Here is a 19,098-nt window from a genome sequence, read left to right as displayed (position 1 = left end):
TCTAATGAGGTGCTGACTTTCTGGAACCAACAAGTCTACCTAAGAAGAGGATTCCTTCATTTAGGTACTTTGAGACTGCTTGAAGTTGAAGTGACCGTTCTACTTTTAAAAAAGGAAAAGCAGATCTTGCTCGTACAAGAATTTTCTAAAAACTGTCAAAACTGAATTCTAGAAATGTTTTTAGAATGAAATACTGCTAAAAGCAAGTTTTTCGAGGTTTTGGCAGAGCGCGTTTGTTAGCACTTTTTATTTGTTCCTTTTGTCTTTTACCTCGGGCGTGGCATCCAACGAAGGTGTGATTTTTTTTCATCGCTTTAAGATGTGGCGAAGAAGGGCTAACATTCGAAACGTCAGCTTTTTTACTCTTTACGGTGGCCAATTTACATTTTCAACTCAGTTGTTAATACTTAATTACCACCTGTTTTTAATTTTGTCTAGTATTTTCAAAGCGCCTCAACGTTAAATTATCACGATAGGATTTCAATTGAGTTTTTTCCTTTTTGCTTTAGGAAATGTTGCACTTGTTTGTGGTTTTGAAAGTTAGTTCTCTAATTTAAAAAGGACTTTCATCAACCTGTCACGTAATTTTAGTTTGAAAACTTGCTCTGGCCTCGAGGAAGTCTTTGAGCAAATACTGACGATTCGTGTGGGAATTTACTATGAATATTTGTACAGCTCCACCTTGCGCGAAAGCCACGATGACCATAATTCACGGACGTCAAGAAAACGCAATACAAGCGATCTGCTCAAACCTCAAGGGCTTCAGAGCTACAATACAAATTTAAGTTGACAATGAAGACAAACAGATTAAACAAAATGCGATGTAAATTTACGCTGATATGCCAAATACTAAAAATTTGTTGATAAATATTTTTAACATGACAGTTTTTAATGAGTCGTCGACATTGTAGTTCAAATAAATGTATGTAAATTTATGACTTTTTTTTTTTTCGCCGTACACACTATCTTGAAATTTGCTTACGTCCTTTTCATATTACCCATAGTTTATTGAATTGTCGTCTGTCTTGTCTCACGCAACGTTAAATCAACACGTAATAATGGCTCGAAATTATTTGAAAAGTTGCTATTCTTGTAAAATCGTTCATTTTTCTTCCTACGGTTTTGTCACCACAAGTTAGACAAAAAGCACAACGTTTTCCGTCCTCATGATAAAATCATCCCGACAATTTGTGCACGATGAAACATTCAGCCGGCTTCACGCACTCCGTAGGAGTTTTAAAACATATTTTAGGCGCACTTTTACCAGAATGAACAGTACATTTTCCCCCATTATTTAACATAGTAAATGTTTTGTTCAAGATGACAGACAAGACAGATACCAGAAGCTGTTTATGTCTTTCTATAAGACACCAAATGACTTCATTAATAAATCATCTCCTATATTTTTCCAGCTTGTCTAATTCTTCGGCGCAAGTTGCTCGAATTTTGAATTCAAGTTACACTTGAAATTGTTTAAGTTCTGATTGGGTGTGATATGCCACTGAAAAACAGCTTAGTAAAACGTCGGAAAAATTGTGTGATTCACATTTCTAGTCATTAAATCTCTATTGCTTACATATGCAATTGTATTAGTCTTAAAGCACGGATGGTTTAATTTGAAAAATGTCAAACAATTATTTAGGCAGGCGATAAATTAAATCTTGCTTTTTTTTGCAATTACGTAGAGACCAAACTGTTCGAGTAAAGCTCCTGTGGACTTATTTTCTATCGATTACGACTCATCTTTCGTTAAATGTGTTTTATTGGCGCCTTGAAACGAAGTAAGTACGTGCATATGTATAATATGGAATTAACAATCAAGGAAATACAAGACTAGAAATACAGAATATTGTGGTGAAACTTGTCTTCATCCTGAACTTTTCATCTTACACTTAACGAAGGGTAAATTAGGATTTGCATGGTTTTTACTAAAGCATTCATGAAATAATCAGTTCGGGAAGTTAAACGCTGACAACCATAGCAATACTGCTTCCGATGAAGGAAAACAACTCAAGGCCTCTCAGAAAGTGGTATTACATCGTCGTTTTATAATCGATAACAAAATCATTGGAATTTTTTAGCCATCACGGAAACATTACAGCATTTAGGTTTTTAAAATCATGTAGGAACATTAAGCAGCAGGCTCGTAGTTCATCAAGGTGGTAAGACATCTGAATAAATTTTATTCGTGCCTTGAATTATGCATTGCCTCTATTTCATTTTTTACGGTCTTTCTAAGGACAGGAGTCTATGAGGAAACGGTTGCTAGATCCTTTTTTCCTTATAACCTATACTTTTGGTGTGCTGTCTTGTAAAAAAAAAAAAAAAAAGAAAAAAAAAAGAAAAATTATAATTTCCGCGTAACTTAACCAGCCCAGGGAAAATGGAGGAAAATTAATACTGCCTTCATTTGCGGATTTTTGCCTATCTGATAAAAGGAATTTAGGATAATTTTATGTCTCAATTCCGCGCTCAGATATTTCCTCATGATTTCAGCTGAGATAAAGGAGGTTAACACATAAAATGCTTGGGACAAGACAAATTTGAGTAAAGTTTTTAATTGTTTTTGTTGATGTCGCTGTTACCGCTGTTATATTTTAAATTCCTAACTTTTTGTATAAAAAGGCCCCAGATAAATAGCTCCAGCCCTCTCCCTCCCAAAAACGGTAAAAAAAAAATAAAAAAAAAGTTGAAACAAGAAAAAAAATTGGTAGCATCGAGCATCACTTGTCTTTTGTAGAGAGCATTTTCGATATTATTTAAGGGAAGAGAACAAAAGCCATTAATAAAAGCTATACGCAAATTTTTCTCAAGTTCCTTTTCTATTTCATGATCGATAAGTCATAAAAAAAAAAAAAAAAACTTTATTCTTCTTTATAAACCTTTTTCTCTTCCTTCATTATACAGGTCCTTGAAAATTCAGATTTTTCCTACTTGAGTTTACACGATTGCCTTTGGTTATTAAGACCGATTATCATAGAAAGAGGAAATTTATGCTAATTTCAATTGAGACAAGCCATCTTTTTTCTGGCATCACGCAACAGATTCATACATGGGGTGATGTATGAATAAATTCAGTATACATTGGAAAATTCGACTTTTTCCCGGAAATAGTAAACTTAGATTAAAAAATGTCAAACTCTATATTTCCCAAACCAGGAATATCGAAATAATCGGCAATTTAACGGTCGACAGATGCCACCTGCTATCGAGGTGAGTACCATTGAACATGTTTGTGCTAATAACTTTCTCTTAGACTTGCACAATACGCGATTTTAACTTTTGATAGATAAGCTATGTTTATGGATGAATATACAACAAAAAATTGCAACTATTCTTTGCCATATGTCAGTACTGTTCTCTTGTAAAAATAATTTTTCAGATATGAAATGTGCTTCCGTACGATGCAGAAAGATCAAATTTCCGCCTAGTAAAACGCGGGAAAATTGAACAGAACATAGTGTCATGCTTAAATGTTATTGAGAGAGGAGAGATGGGAATGTAACTATTTTAAATGAAGTAATTCGTATTTGCCGAAGTTTTTAGTCATTTTGCATCTAAAATCCAATTTTCTGAATAAGAAACGCTAAAAAAACTTTCGTTAAATACCCTTTAATTTTTCAAAAATGAGTTCCAATCATGGGTAGATGTTAAATGTCGGATTTTGACTTAGTCGTTGCTAGTTGTTGTAACTTTAATTCTTTTTGTATCAGTAAAATAGAATAGGAGAGATATATAAATGAAGTTGTACTCATAAGTAAATCGAAGGATAAAAAAATGATTCGCCGTCTGCGACTCACCTTTTCCAAAAGTGAAGTTAGTCAACAATGCAGTCCAGGTTTTCTGTTTATACCACGCGCGTATGACACAAGTTTTAAGTTGATCGCTAGCTCCAAGCAATGGATTAAGCTTCCCAAATCGACCTGTCGTTATGAACAAAACCTTTTTATGAAAATAAATTTTAAAAAAATGCTTGCAGCTGTCAGTTCCATGTGGAAATTAATGCAAATGGCGCAAATGGATGTTATCCGCTTCGCTCGATGGAGAGATGTGGGTCTCTTAGGAATATCTTCACATGTTAACATACGTATTAGACACCGAAATTAGTCCTTTGACCAACATTGTAAAAATTTCGATTAATTCTTTTAGGTCCAATTGACGGCGAAAAACGCTAGGAAAAGCAGATACTTAGACGTTAAGTTGTACGTTTTTAAACCAAAACCTTTTGGATTAAAAACTCCCTATTATTTAACATAGTAAATGTTTTGTTCACGAAAATAAAATTTAAGGATAATGATCTTGTTTCTTTCAAGCAGCTGGAGATATTTTCTCGCCAAGTGTTTGTGATACCCACATTTGGAAACTCGGTAAATTTCATTTTCGTTTTATTTCAACTACACAGAAATAGGAGTTAAGGCTGAATATCAAATCTTATCATGGGGTGAAAGTCAAACTCAAGTTTATCATGCATTAAGTACAGTCATCTCCTACCTTTCAAGATCCGACGTTCTTTGGTGCCCAACACTAGACTTATTTAGCCAAACGCGTTTTCTTTTATTAGTCTGGTAGCTATGGTTACGATAGAAACTGTTGGTTTCAAGCCAAGATGAAAATTAATATTAGAAATGAACTTCCCACTTCCTGTTTGGGCTCTTTAATTATAGACTATAGATCGTCTTTGGTAATTCATGTCAAATAAACGCAATGCAGGTGAATTTGAGAGAAGAAACGAGAGACTTTAATAAGAATTAAAGGCAAGTCCAGCGAAAATGGTTTTGAGACTCACACAAACATAGATAAATAGGAAAATTTTGCACTTCGTACTCCTTAGCTCGATGAATCTTATTAAATTGATTACAGTGTGTATATAGTTAATCTATGTTAATGAGACTGGAAAGAAATATGTTTTCTTTCTGTCATCCATAATTTTCTGAAACGTGTTGATTTTCCTTGTATGATTCTTTATCTTATTTTCTACAATCAGTTTATAAAATAATATAAAGATAAAATAATAAAGATTTGAACGGCTGCCCATGCACTAGAAGTGATTATCAACATTGTCTGTGTGCGTACAGCGTTTAAAGTCTGGTTAAACAGGTGTTCTTAGGCAATATTGCCTGATGCGTTATAGTTAAACAAACCCCTTAGAGACTGGGGCTCCACGCTGTGGTAGACCAAGCACACACCAGGGCAGGTGAGATCCAGATATAGAAACTTCTTTCCTTAGAGTAGAGGCAGTAAAATCATTGTGTTTTCGCTAAAAAATTGGGCTGAAATGGCCGTGACTATAAGCTGCACTTGCTAGGCTTGAAATTTTGAGGACTATGTCACTCCAACCAATCTAAGTTTTCATTGTGAGACATACGTTCTAGGGTTGTTTAGTGCGATTGTAAAGGGACTGTTTGCGTCCGTCTGCGATGACGGACGTTGGGTTATTTTTCCTTTCATCAAAATGCTCCATTCAAATCTCCTTTCTTCTTTTCTTCATAAAACTTTTTCTTCATTAAAAACCTTGTTTCTGGCGCACAGCTGTTTTCAAACGAGGCGCTCATCGTTTTTAGAACCAGCATGTTTACCTGACACGAGGATCCTTCTTTGCAAAGGCGCGGAATTCATGTAACTGTGTTGATGATACAAGATATACTGATCAAAGCAATGATTTCTAGTTTTTGCGAGAGCATGTATTTGAGTTATTTTCGTTTTCAATCAAACGCGTGGCAAGATGAGGGTGTGATATTTTTTCTCTCACAAGTCTCACAATGAAGAAGGTGCGAGTTTTTTTTATTTATCTTTTGCAAAAAAAGCAGGTCCTGTTTAAAAGTAAGTCTCTCTCATAAAAACTATCAGATTTTTACAGCGGATTTTAACAATCTTTGTTAAAAGTAAGGAGCTGTCAACAGCTTCTCCAAATTTTCGTAGAGGGCAGGCGCTGACGCACAGCTGTTTTCTAGCGAAGCACTTACTTTCTGGAACCAACAAGTCGACCTAAGAGGAGGATTCCTGTTTTACAAAAGCACAGAATTCTTGCAACGATGTTGATGACACAGGATGTACTGATCGAGGAAATCATCTCTAGTTTTTGAGAGGACATCTATTTTGAGTTATTCTCGTTTTCAGTCAAACGCGCGGCAAGACGAGAGTGTGATATTTTACTCACAAGTCTCACAATGGAGAAGTTACGAATTTTTTGTTTTTCGTTTGTTCTATATTCTCTTTCGGAGAAAAAAAAAGCAGGTCTCGCTTGAGCTTACATAGTTTTACGACGGATTCAAAAAGTCTTTATGAAAATTATAAAGCTATCAACAGTTTTCCCAAATATTCCCTTTGTAGAAAGCGGACCTTAGGACTTTATGTTTGTTCTCAATCAACCGAGGTGGCATTTAACGAATCAAGGGGTGTGATTTTTTCGCGTGTTAAGTTTTTTCTGGGCTTATGCATTTACTCTACGGTAAGCAAATTATGGGAGGCGATTGCGCAGCGCTTTATGCAAACTAAGAAAATAGGATAACTTTCGTAGCGCGAAATTGGATTGCCCTAAAATTTGGTAGATTAATCTGACAGCATCAGTGATGTGATTGAATAGACGTAACCTGTTGAGCAAAAAAAAAAAAGGAAGAAACTAGCAGAACATGACTATGCGAAAAAAATCTCACCTCCTGCTATCACACAAAAGGATGAATAGGTATCAATTTGATGTCGGTCTGTGTAAACACAAAAAAATTGTGGAAGGAGATTATTCAGTTTTTCTTGCTTACGAAGCGCGAAATTTAAATATACTCGGATTGAACAGTCGAGTCGAATGGGAGAAATTGACGAGCGTGTGCGACTATTTCCACTCGCCATTGTTTTTTTAACTCCTTTCGTTGAATTGAAATACGGAAAGAGAAAGATACCCGTAAAACTACATGAATTTACGACGCGCGAGGTTTCGGACGTTATTACCAGGTTTTAAATCATACGCTAGAGGAAGGAGAATATGAACCTTTTTGTGCACGTCAGGAACAAAATCTCATTTACGCAGCGCGAAATTTAAATACCCGCACATTAAACAATCGAGCAAATGACGAAAGTCTTCTACATAATTCAACGGCGTGGTAGGCTTCGGACGTTAATACCGGTTACACATGCTCTCAGCACTTTTGTATCGCACAGTGAGCCTCTAATTGAATATATCTTTCCCCAGTTTTAAGCAATGTAAAGGAAAAAACGGTAACATTTCTTTACTTCAGATACGAAAGCTACAGTCGCCCCACCATCCACCCCACCGTGACTATTTACATCCTAAAAAATCTACCATAATCACCCCCACGGGGAGGATTTGTCGTATCATCAGTTTTGCCGATGGTTTAAATCTGCCGCTCGTATGATAATCGGAAATTTGAAAAATCTCGCGTGTATTTTAAAGCTGTTTCCGCCATTGTTCCAAAGTAGCCATATACGGTCATTGTTAATCGTTAAAAAAGCCTGCTCAACTTTCAGCTGATCCGCTTTTCTTGATACGTTCCTCTGACGGCTCAAGCCAGTTAATACGCATGGTACGCTCAAGGATGCCACCATTACTGCAATGAAGGTCCTCCTGAAGAATAGCAAGGAAAAAGGGCTCTAAATAACGTTTCCAGTTGTGTTTTAGGGCGACTACATCTCCCTTTGAAAAACGAACTGGACGAGTTTCAATCTGTGCTGTTTCAGGTTATCCTGCGTCTAAGGCTTGAAGCTCTTCAAGCATGTCAACAACATTTTCAGTTTGGTTTGTTTGAACTCTTCGGATCATGCTTAGAGATAGAGGGAGAGTTCCAGCCTTTTCTTTCGTTTTGTCTCTTACTCTTTGCTGCCGTACGCCTTGCCCAAATTCTTAAGCAAACAGCCTAAGTTCCCTTGATTCTTCACGCAAAACATCCTTCTCCTTAACACTATCTTCTTGCCTAAAATGTTCTTCGCTAAGCTTTGCACGATCATAAAGCCACTCAGGCTCCCTCTTGTTTATTGTTCGTTCGGTGTAGTGGCTTTGGGGTCCCGTATACACTGAAAAGGAAGAGTGATACACCTTCTGTACGGATTCAACAATACAGCTTGGTCTGCGGCTACCGTAATCATGTATGTCTGGCGTTGGACGACTTGGGGTTCTCATTCCCGCAAAGAAATGTTCCACATGTAGTGTCGTGAAACTTGGAAAGCATATATCCTTTGCAATATGCTGCAAATCGTTTTCAGAGAAGAACGAATTCGTTTTCTCAAATGAAGAATGAAGCATTTTAAAAGCGTCCCTCGTAGGTTTTGATAATGCTAGATCAGGATCGACCTGTTCGAAAATACGCCTGCTTTTCTACGTCTTTCATGAAATCCGCCGCTTCTTTGAGAATAATCAACCCGTCTTCCAAACTTGGTTGGAAACTTGGCTTCCTTGATAGTTCTTCTTCAAGTTGGAAGAGTTCAATAAATAGCCCCAATTTCTCTCCGAGATGTTTATAGCTTTTTAAGCTTGAAATTAGTCTGACAGCTTGACTGCTGGTGTCACAGACAAACATAGATTCTCCATATGACACAAGCGCTGATGGCGAGTGAAACCTAACTGTAAAGCCGTCTTGCATCCCCGGCTGGCTTCCTCCCATCGAGTGAATTACCTTGTCATCAATACAAAAGTTAACTGAATGGTCATGAGAATCAGAGAAGACGAGCTTTTGTGCTGTTTTAGTAATGCCAAGGATAACTGACGGGTCCTTTTTAACAACACTGGTTAGTTCGACAGAGGCCTCTTCACGAGAAAGACATTCAATTCCTTGGTTGTGCATCGAGATCAGGAGCCCTTCCGGAGCGTCATAAATGCAAAGCGGTTGACCCTGGTTTACCACAAAATAAATCTCCAGTTGGGCTTTGTAACGCTTCTGCTGAATGTCAAAGTCAAACTGCGATATTTTGAAAATGGTCTTCTTGTCAAAGGTGTGGTGTTGCTGATTGTTTATATCGGGAGAAAACGTGACTAACCTTTTAAAATCTCTATTGTTTTACGAACCCGGCGCACGTTTTTAGAGGGATGTCGGCCCGCAAATTGACTTGCAGATAAAGACCAGAAATTTATAGATCTTTTTATAAATTTCTCATCCTCAATCCCGTTTCCCGCCGGAAATAATAAAAAATTCCCGCGTCCCGCCAGAAAAATAAGCAACTTCCCGCTTCCACGCTATCCCGCATCCCGCCTTAAAATTTCCTTTCATCCCGCATCCCGGCAGCTAAAAACGCCTCATCCCGTATCCCGCCAAACCTATGTTAGACCCTCTAGATGGGGATCTGAATTTTGGCCGCGGGGTGTCCGCAAGGCAAGAGTTACTGTAATAACATTTACCAGTAAACCTAAAACTGATGACATTAATTTTATAAAAAAAAATCCTTCAAATTAATCCATCTATTATTTTCCTTGATCAAAAGAAAACTTTTCTTTCATATAAATTGCCTTCAGAATAAATACTACTCGGGTCTACGCTAAATCCCACAACACGACGAAATCTCATAGTCCATTTGTGCTATCAGTTTTCAATGTGTTATCAGTTGTTACATCATGGTTTTTGTGTCTGTTCTTTTCGCGGTTTTAGAAGCAATTCTATGTATACTCTAGTCCTTATAATTGGTAACAACACACAAAAACCCATTATTCTAAGTTACCTGCTTGTTGAACGTCGCCTTGAGCTTCGCTCATGCCGTTGATCGCCTTTTCTGCTGAGCGACCAGGAACGTGACCTAGAATGTCGAGTTTATGAAATTAAATTTTGCCAAAAGATTGCAGATTTGAACCAGAAAGAAAACCGTAAATCAACGTTTACTCCAATTTACCTTCTACGTGTGTGATTATCTTTTCTCTTCTTTCGCTTCCCCATGGAAAAAAACTTTATGAAATGTTGACTTTTTTAAAAAACGATCCAGTAATCTCCAAGTATACTCAGTGCCCGTGCTCAGTCGAAAGCAATCCAACGTGCTCAAATGACCTATTCCTGGCATATTGTATGACATGATTGAACGTCATGCAGCGCGAGTAAGACAATAAAATCCTGGCAAGTTATTAACAGATTAACGACCCAATGCCTAACCAGTCAAGTTTGAGTCAACTAGTACACTTTGATTCTGGTCTCCGGTGAACTATCAATCAATAAGTCTTTGATTCTGGTCTCCGGTGAACTATCAATCAATAAGTCCAAATACCAAGGAATACTGTATAAAATGGGTCATAAAATTTCAAAAAGCTTTAAAAATCCATGTTTAGGCGCGCATCGTAAATTATTGTTGTTATCTAGACGCCTGATCTTTGAGCCCATGGAAAACACGCTGATCCCGATCCCGAGGGCTTTGATCCCGGATCCGAGGCTGTGATCCCTGATCCCACCCTTTTTTAGGCCTTTGATCCCTGATCCCATATACCTCGTTACGACCCTGCGATTTACACAAGCCTAAAAATCCGGATTTACCGTACAATAACTACGAGTGTTTCGATCTCGACAAGATGACCGATGATGAATGTAACTAGTACCGCTGCCGACAAAATCTCTCTACTAGTTCCTAGTAAACCCAAAATAAAATTAAGCTTAATTATTCTATTTTTTTGATCGAGAAAAAAGTTGGAAAGTAAGTGATAAGAAAGCTCAGTGATAGCGAGTGAAGTACAATCACAAACAAATACAAAGCAAAATAAGTCAAATCTCTCTCCATTCAGTTTGTGGTCGTATACAAAAGACTCCACGCTCTGTTCGTTTCGGATATTTCAAACAACCTAGTACTAGTACTAGTAGCAAACTAACTAGTAGCAAAGTCTCGTTTTTACCTTGATTCATTTGCCATAGTTGGGTTTTAATTTCCACGTTTTCGCACAACGTCAAACAAGGCTTCTAGACGTCCGCGCGTGAAGGGACACCGCCGTCTCAGAAATCTACTCATGCACAGTACGTAACCGGAAGTAAAAAAGTCCCACGTCGCCGTCGCCGTTGTCGGATCGTAAGGTCCCTATTCCGGCGAGAACAAATGGTGAATGATTCACTCCTGGAAGCAAGCCTCTGAGGAGAAGTGAGAACACCGTTTAGGCAAAACTCTACAATTTGTGTACTTTACTAGCCTGTTCAAAGACCCTCTTCATTTTTAGATATCGTCGAGTGCACGTATAAAAAAAAAAAGCGCGTTCCGCCCTCTCTTACGAGCAATCGCTTATTTTGTGCGCGCACCAAATTCCCAAAACAGAAAAACGTCTGTGAGCAGGGTAGTACTTTCTGTTTCTACATATTTTTCCCACGGAGCTGGCAAGTGCAATTAATGACGGCTTTTTTCAGCAGGTCAACGTAGAGCGCTTTGCGGCGAACAGGCTTGGGAGGTACTTCTAATTCTAGTTGCTGACAAATGTTTTGAAGCATTCCAAGTTTAAGTCGCTCCTTGGCCATGGCACAGATATCGTACTGATCGTAAGTGATGGGGTGCTGTAGCGTGATGGATAGGATTGTTTCTCTTGCCATGGTAAAGTTTTCCTCTTCTACTACAGCTTGGATTTCAGCATCATCGGATGTTTGCCGTCGGACCTTCGCTGCAAGACGTGAGAAATATGAAGTGCACTGCTGCGGGGTAAGAAACTCGGATACTTTGAACAAACGAACACCATCAGGTCCTTGTGCACGTCTCATTTCACGTGATACGATATCACCGTCCAGTTTTCTGCCGCTGGTTTGACCAATTGTAAACTTCGCATTTAGATAATCCCTCTGGTTTTGGTTAAAGCGATATGCTTTTTTGCTCGGCTTTAGCGCCCATCCTTCTTTTAGCTCTAATTCGCCGGATGTAGCCTCTCTTGTATCCCTAAAAGACGCAAACGAAATAACTTGACTGGTCGTGCCCTCCTCCAACCTGGACTTGTAGTCTAGTTTGGCAAGGTCTAACAAAGACCGTTTCTCTAAAGACTTGGTGCATTTCTCTAAAGATAGGTGTTTTCCGAGAGAAGTCAGCCTTTGAAAGACCTTAACACACCCATCCTGAGGGCAGGTAAACACGGATGACGATTCATTTGTATTGTCAGTGGGATCATGAACCTGCTCCACTTCCGTCTCTTGCTTCTTCCTTGACTGAGTCGGTTTTGGGCTAAGGGGTTTAAAGTCTCCAGAAGAAAACTCAGATGAAAGCCAACCAATGCCATGCTCTGAAGTAGATAACACATAAAGAAACAAGATTTACATAAAAAGCACTGTTCACCTACTTCAATACTTCACTCTGCACAGCCTGTGAAGAGTGCCCCTTTGGTCCACTTTGCTGCGGGAACAGATGAAACGTTTGCTTTTTACATCTTATGACCGGACATGTTCTTCAGAACCGCCATATTCTGCAATGTTCGTTTTAAAAATTTTGTAGAACAAATCAAGGACTATAAATTTATAAAGGGTCTAAGGGGCTTAAGTATTTTACAAAGCAAAACCCCACGGGGTGGCAGACACCCGCTCCTCCTGCGTACCAGGATGGGAAATGGATGCCTTTCATGCGTCTGAAGGCTATAACAAACGATAAACGTACACCTTTTTACTCAAACTATAAAATATATATTTGCGCGATGAAATAATTCTAAAAAAGGAAGAATTGTGAATTTTCATTAGCCTAACCTTCTGATGTTGTTTCCAATGGGATCTCTTTTCCCTTTCCCATACCATAAGCGCGCCAAGCTACGAGAATTTCGTCTTTAAACTCGAAATTGTTTAATTTGTTGATACCAATAATCTTTCTGTTGTCATCTACTACTGCTTCCTCTTCAACACTTTGCATGGCAGCAACTCGAACTCCTTCTATCCTCCCATGCGAAAGAAGAGCACTCTTCAGTTGTTCGGCATTGGTCACGTCATTTCCTTCGTTTATGAAAGTCCTGACGTGATTCTTGCAGGTTGCAGCGAGCCTGTCTGCGGCACCTTTTCCACCCTGTAGGTCAGAAAAGTCAATGCGCTTGATTTCGATGCCGGTGGAGGAGGATATCACTGGGCATGAGAGTACGGTGGACAACGAATGATAACATCCTGCGTTATCTTGGCGAAAGAACGCCTTGTTAATCTCACTGTGCTCCAGCTTGATGGTATTCAGGACATCCTGCATGATTTTAACCACTGCAGCACTGCCTTGATTGCACGACTGGACTATGTGCAGAAAGCCCTGCCACTGGAGTACCCCGCTCACACGACGGTAGACGACAGAAACGTGCCAGGAGATACCTCGCTTACCAAACCAGTCGGTTTGGGACTCTCTGTATTTTTGTGGCAGGAACTTCATGGCCCAGTCGTTAATTATCAAGACAGTGTTGTCGTCAAGTTTCTCCAGTGCATCTATTCTCGCTTGGTCTTGGTTAGTTGATCTAAGGATGTGGCATTTCCAGGACATTATGGCCAGCTGGGCTGTCTGGAATATAAATAGCGCTTCGTCTTTCGCGTCCTGAGTCGGAAAGGTCGTCTCGCCAAGGACCCGTTCAATCTTTGCCAGAGTTTCCTGAAGACTTTGGCAACGGTCACAAAGATCAGTGTGTTGGTGACTGCATTGTTACTGGTAATCTGCATCACTACTGTCGCTAAGAGCAAACAACACACAATGGTCTGCTACGTTAGAGGGGCTTGTGACATGAACCTGTTGATAAAACAAAACTGAGATTACTGTTTGTCTATGCTTATACTTCAATATAATAGTTAATCAAAGGATTTTTTAATCTAACATATATTATTAACGTAAGGGGGCGAATAACTTTTAACCTTAACCTTAGGAAAAAAAAACTATCCTCGTGCGCACATTGTTAATCTCGAGAATTTATGTAAGCTAGTTACACGTGCACCATTTAGTGAAGAAAAAGAGTACAAAATATATATTTGTTTTACGGAATGATTTTGTTGACGAGGTAAAATAATTACTTACTTTTAGTTTTATTCAAGCTGTCTTTCTGGAGTCAGAATTCACATTACCTTATAGTCCCCCTTCAAATACTGCTTGCTTGTCATAAGAGCTTGCACAACTGTAGTCTCCCACTCCTTGCCGGAACCTAATCCCCCTATTTGGCGTACGAGGGCCACGAGATCATCAAATGCGCGAGCACCTTCAGCTGCAAAATAATCTAAGCCCTGCAGTGATTTTCTTACAGAGGCACTGCACTCAAAGAGTACCCGTCTCATAGTAGTTTTGCTGAATGGTTTGAAGTTGATCTCCAAACAGTACTGAGTGTACTGTTGTATCATTCGCTCGGGTATCATCATACGGATTACGTTAGGTACTTGAATAACCTCACCAGACGAAAGCTTGAGATATTTTTGCCCAAATGGAAGGTCCTGAACAAGATGCGGGCTCGTAATGAAACCAAGAAAGTGGTCAAGCTGCCTCAAGTCTACTCGTATTCGTGTGGTAGGCTGTTGTGGAACTTGAGCGCCTCGGCCAAACTGTGATCGATGAAGATTAGCCATGGAGTATCGGTATCTTGTTAACCCCGGGATATAACGGGAAATGTCGTTGAAAGTTCCAACCCCTGCCATAATCGAAAGCACTTGTCAACGGGTATCCCAGCTGATTGCATTCTGGTAAGCTTCTGCTAGGGCCTCTAAATACAAATGCACTGAATGTGACAACTCGCTTACACCTAGGGCCTTGTTCATAGCCGTAGAAGAGGCTAGGCGTCGCCAGAGTTCACCAGCATTATCAGGGGTGACGCACTTTAGCACAGTTGCTACTGTTTCTGTGGCTCTCCTTGTTTGACGTTGTCTTGTTCGCTCAGAGGAATCACTCCAAGAAAGCCATGGCTTTCCAAGCGGTTCAAGTTTGCATGCTGCCAGGAACTCACTCAGCTTTTCGCGCGGCTCATGTAAGATCACAGGTGTGGGCTCGTCACTCTGAGTGGAAGCTGTGCTTATTGTGTCTGGTGACAGAAAGGTGTCATCAGCGATTGCTAGACGTCCAAGGCTTTCTGCGAACTCTTCAACAGATTGACCGGTATCACTTTGTCCTGGAGATGAGTTTGAGCTGTTCTGTAACATACAAAAAAGACGTTTAGACATCAATGTTACTTCAATATTTCTGTTTATTTTGTCTACTAGGCATTAGTTTTTTTTATTATAGTTCGAAACTTAAGTTATACATCATTTTAAAAAAATAAAATACGAATTTACATGCATACCGCTATCATTATCAATACTCCCGCTCCAGCCAGACCGAAAGGAATTTAAAGAAACGAACAGTGAGCTATTCGTCTTAAAATCATTTTCAGAGTCATTTTCAAAGTTTACAGTTATTCACAGTTACCGAGCCCTTTCGGAATTTTGGCATTTGTTATGTTGGAATAACTGTCTGTATCCAAGGTTACCGTTTACTTACTTACATTTGCTTCTGAAGTCTCTAGTTCTACGCATGGAGTAACTTCAATCATTGGTGCGGGTGTCACTTTCTGTTGTTGGTTTGTCTCCGCGAAATGTTGTTTGCACATTCTGCTAAGAGCTGTAGCAAAAATAAATGTTAACCTTGTTAAAAGGCCATCGCCGATTTCTTTACTATTCTTCAAAGCCATTTTCTTCTTTGGGGGGAGGGGAACAGGAGAATAAAGTGTATTGTAACGCTTGCGCATATGTTGCTTTACGCCCTCGCTCGTTTAAAATTAAAGCGTATACTTTAGCTACAAATGTGTTACGATAAACTTACGCGATCCAACTTGAATAAGTTCATGCCGATCGCCTTTGACCGAGGCTGTTTTGTGAGCAGCTATTTCTAGTGGAATGCTACACTTCACTTTTGAGGATCTCCAGCGCACCCCAAATTCCGCTCTGTGGCGAGGGCATATTGTCAATGACAAGTGGGACTCTTCCACTGCAAATACCCCTAAAGAAAGGTAAAGGGAAAATTATCCATTGCATACATCACGAGCGAGTTGAGAGGCTCGTGTGCTAGGAGATCTCGAGGTCCCCTTTTTCATAAAAAAGTCTTTAAAGTCTGTGTATCAGTGACAGGTGTGTGTGCGTGGGTGGCGGAGCGGGGGGGGGTGGTGAATAAAGTTTTTTTTTGCTATCGTAGGCGTTAATATTAGGTTTGCAAAATATTAACGCCGCGGATAAAAGCCTGCGATTTTTAAAGAGATGAACTCGTTTGCTCATCGTTCTTACAAGCAGGATACAAAAGAGCGGTACGCAAGTACTGGGGACAATAATTTTGTCAAATGGAAGGGGACATTTCGGTTCGACCGACCGAAATAGCCTGACCGACCGAAATAACCTGACCGGTCAAAGTGGACCAGCTTCAAAGGCGTTCCCAAATATTCTGGTAGGACCGAACCGAAATGGTCCATTCCATTTGATTTCTAACCGAAACTTGCGGAATTTTGGGCTGAATGGAAAGCACCCGAAGATTTTCTTAGAATAACATGACCATCGTGAGGTCTGTGATAAAGAGATGATGGAAATGTACACCACTATTAGCCGCTACGTAAGACGGTAAGACAGTACTTAAGATTTACCTGCTGTTGCTAACAGCAGTTTCCATTCAGTGTCAAGTGCTGTATTTGCTTTAAACCCATACAGCTCGCAGTGCCTCGAAATGTCCCTTGTACAATTTCTTAAAGCGAGAACTTCAACTTGGCCTGGATAATCGCTGCTTAAACCACAGGGTGTGGCGTCGTGTAATAAACCAGAAAAACTACAAGAGTGAAACGTTGCCGAAGCCATGACAAAAAACAAAGCTCTCCCAACAAACGAGACAAACTCCACTAACGCTGTTTCGGTATTCGTAATACTAGACGGGAATAATTTAATTAAAAATAATATCGTGGAGGCACGTGTTATAGTAAGTGGCGAAACAGTTCGTGACAATATATACATTTTATTCCAGGAGCATTTGACCTGGAAATGTTTTATTAATATTGTTCCTAGAGTCGAATATTTCTACACTGATGATCTATAAACAGACGTACGGTTGTACATTTTTTCATTGGGACAGCTGTAATTGCTTCTTTGTCTGTTTACATTGTGTACGAAGTATAGCACGTACTTTCATATGCGACAAGCTAGCGTGACCAATCCCCTCACGTTTGCTAAATTACACGTCATATGATCTTGTTATCCCGTCTAGTATCTGATTTGTTCGCTCAATAAGAATAATACTCACCTTGTTAACTGTGTGGTTTGAGCAGTGGTTAATTTTCATCATTGTATGTTATTTTCGGACCAAAACATAATCGGGTTTCATTATTATTAAAGCGTCTGATAATGCGTAATAAGCGCTGCGTGGGAAGTGTTTAGATAGCTCAAGCGCTGAAGTTGCTGGACACATTTTGGTCAAAATCAGGTATGGATGAGTTGCCACTTCACAGGACAAACAGATTGAGAGATGGATTTAACTTCTATCGCAACAAGCAATGGTAAGTTGTTCGTTCAACAAAACTTTGCGTTAAAAATATGAATTCATTCAGCGGGCCGTCTAATTTGCATAAATTTTATTTACTCAGATACTCAAATTGCTTACTTTAGTGTGAGGACTATATTGGATTTCCAGAGCTAAAAATTTCCAGTAATTTAGTTCAATAGCCAAGGTTTTATTCTATATGGGTTTTACTAGGAAACGGCATATACCAGTGGCCTTTTACAACAGTTAAAGTTCGCCTTCATTTATTAACATTTCCAGGGATACAAATTTGACCTTTTTAAACTTGTCGATTGTAAATGTTAAAAACTTCTTTCTTAAAATTTCTTTCAGGAAATTAAAGAGTAAGTACGAAATAATACTCGGCTGAAGTTTCGATGTTAGGGATTGTTTCTTATGCGTTCACCGTTTTCTCGAAGTTGCGGTCGGATTTTGTTCTTTTGAGTACGAAAAACCAGCAAAAAATCGATTTTTCAAACTTTTTGTAATTTCTCCCGTACAATGAATCGCTTGAACCCAAAATTACTTTTTCTTCAATAAGGTTACTAAAAGGGATGTTTTGGCGAGAGGAAAAAAAATTCGTTTTTTTCACGAGTGTCATGCGATTTTCGATTTTCTCGGAAAATGGCTCTTAAGAGCAAAAAACTATCGTTTGCAGACATCTGGGTATCTTTAGTCTTTAAGGCATCACTGTATCCTTGCATTTAGTTATTGAAAACGTAGACTAGTCTGCCTCTCAGGGGGAAAATTAAGCTGTGCACATTTGACGAGGCCTTAAAAATATATCTGACATAACACAGAGAGCGTATAAGGTTGAAGAAAGCTGTTAACACCGATACCTTGTTCCCTCTTCTTTCGTGTGGAATAGAAACATCAGGGTTGTTATTGACAAAAATGTCTCCGAAATTGAAGCAAAACTGGTTTCATATAACGGATTCAATCAGACATCAGACGACTGGGGTTTGAAATTTAGAGTAGATCTATGGCGATACGATGAGAAATATTTAAGTACTTGAGTCTCTAGTTTAAAATGAGGGGAATTTTCACCATGTCTAGCGTTCAAAATAACTGGTCACTTCTGTATTTAATTGGATAATTGATAATTGAGGTTAACCCGAAGACGGTGCCTGTACTGAATGTTGAAACGCAGAGATTTCATCATTGTAAGCTTTTTTCTTGTGAAAAACATTGTTCCTCGCGGAGGCTCTTGATAGCTATCTTTCCAGATATAGACAGACTTGTCTCATCAGTGCGCGGCAATTGTACTGACAAAATCGACGAGGACGGGTCATGAATGAGAACGAGGTACTCATGGCCGCTTTTAGTCTTCACAGTTGGGGGCCTGGGGCTAGAACTAGGCACACACTTACTGTTAAAAGGAAGGAAATGACGAGTCAAAGTACTCGGGCAAGTCTTCGCCTGCCCTCCGGGCAGTTTACACATTGACCAGATCTCCAACCCATGCAAAACTATTCCCAAGGGATATTAAATCATACAGGGACAGACATTTTTAACGTTCTTATTCCTCAAAGTCTGATCTTCGGAATGGTGCGCAATGATGCATACAACGGACACCTGGCACATAACCCTATCAATTTTCAACTGTTTGACTCACAAGGCGGTTCGTCTAGGTGTGAAAGGAGAAGAAATGCCCTATTCGGCTTTAGACCTGACAGGTGGCAAAAGATTGATGGTTATAACACCTTGAGATCATATTAGTTTGGG

The 19,098-nt window shown here is 39.3% G+C and overlaps 2 protein-coding genes and 1 long non-coding RNA gene across 3 annotated transcripts; all 3 read right to left on the bottom strand.

Annotated features, from left to right (window-relative positions):
* Positions 1–8,635: 8,635 nt before the first annotated feature.
* On the bottom strand, positions 8,636–10,130 carry LOC149046540 (uncharacterized). Its single transcript, XR_016186146.1, has 3 exons — positions 9,826–10,130; positions 9,658–9,732; positions 8,636–8,837 (listed from the first exon to the last, which is right to left on the bottom strand). It is a non-coding gene; the product is annotated as an uncharacterized LOC149046540 (long non-coding RNA).
* Positions 10,131–11,179: 1,049 nt separating this feature from the next.
* On the bottom strand, positions 11,180–12,793 carry LOC149046539 (uncharacterized). The gene is made up of 2 exons (XM_089203682.1): positions 12,615–12,793; positions 11,180–12,160 (listed from the first exon to the last, which is right to left on the bottom strand). The coding sequence occupies exons 1-2, from the start codon at positions 12,772–12,774 to the stop codon at positions 11,253–11,255; spliced, it is 1,068 nt and encodes a 355-aa protein (XP_089059808.1). The 5' UTR covers positions 12,775–12,793; the 3' UTR covers positions 11,180–11,252.
* Positions 12,794–13,386: 593 nt separating this feature from the next.
* LOC149046538 (uncharacterized) lies at positions 13,387–14,507 on the bottom strand. The gene is made up of 2 exons (XM_089202586.1): positions 13,947–14,507; positions 13,387–13,617 (listed from the first exon to the last, which is right to left on the bottom strand). Exons 1-2 carry the CDS (start codon positions 14,505–14,507, stop codon positions 13,534–13,536), a joined length of 645 nt encoding a protein of 214 aa, XP_089058712.1. The 3' UTR covers positions 13,387–13,533.
* Between the last annotated feature and the right edge of the window lie 4,591 nt (positions 14,508–19,098).

This window comes from Pocillopora damicornis, chromosome 4, assembly GCF_964200805.1.
Source record: "Pocillopora damicornis chromosome 4, jaPocDami1.2, whole genome shotgun sequence".
NCBI classification, from domain to species: domain Eukaryota; kingdom Metazoa; phylum Cnidaria; class Anthozoa; order Scleractinia; family Pocilloporidae; genus Pocillopora; species Pocillopora damicornis.
Note: the sequence above shows the minus strand (reverse complement) of the source record. Positions and strands in the feature narration are given on the sequence as shown.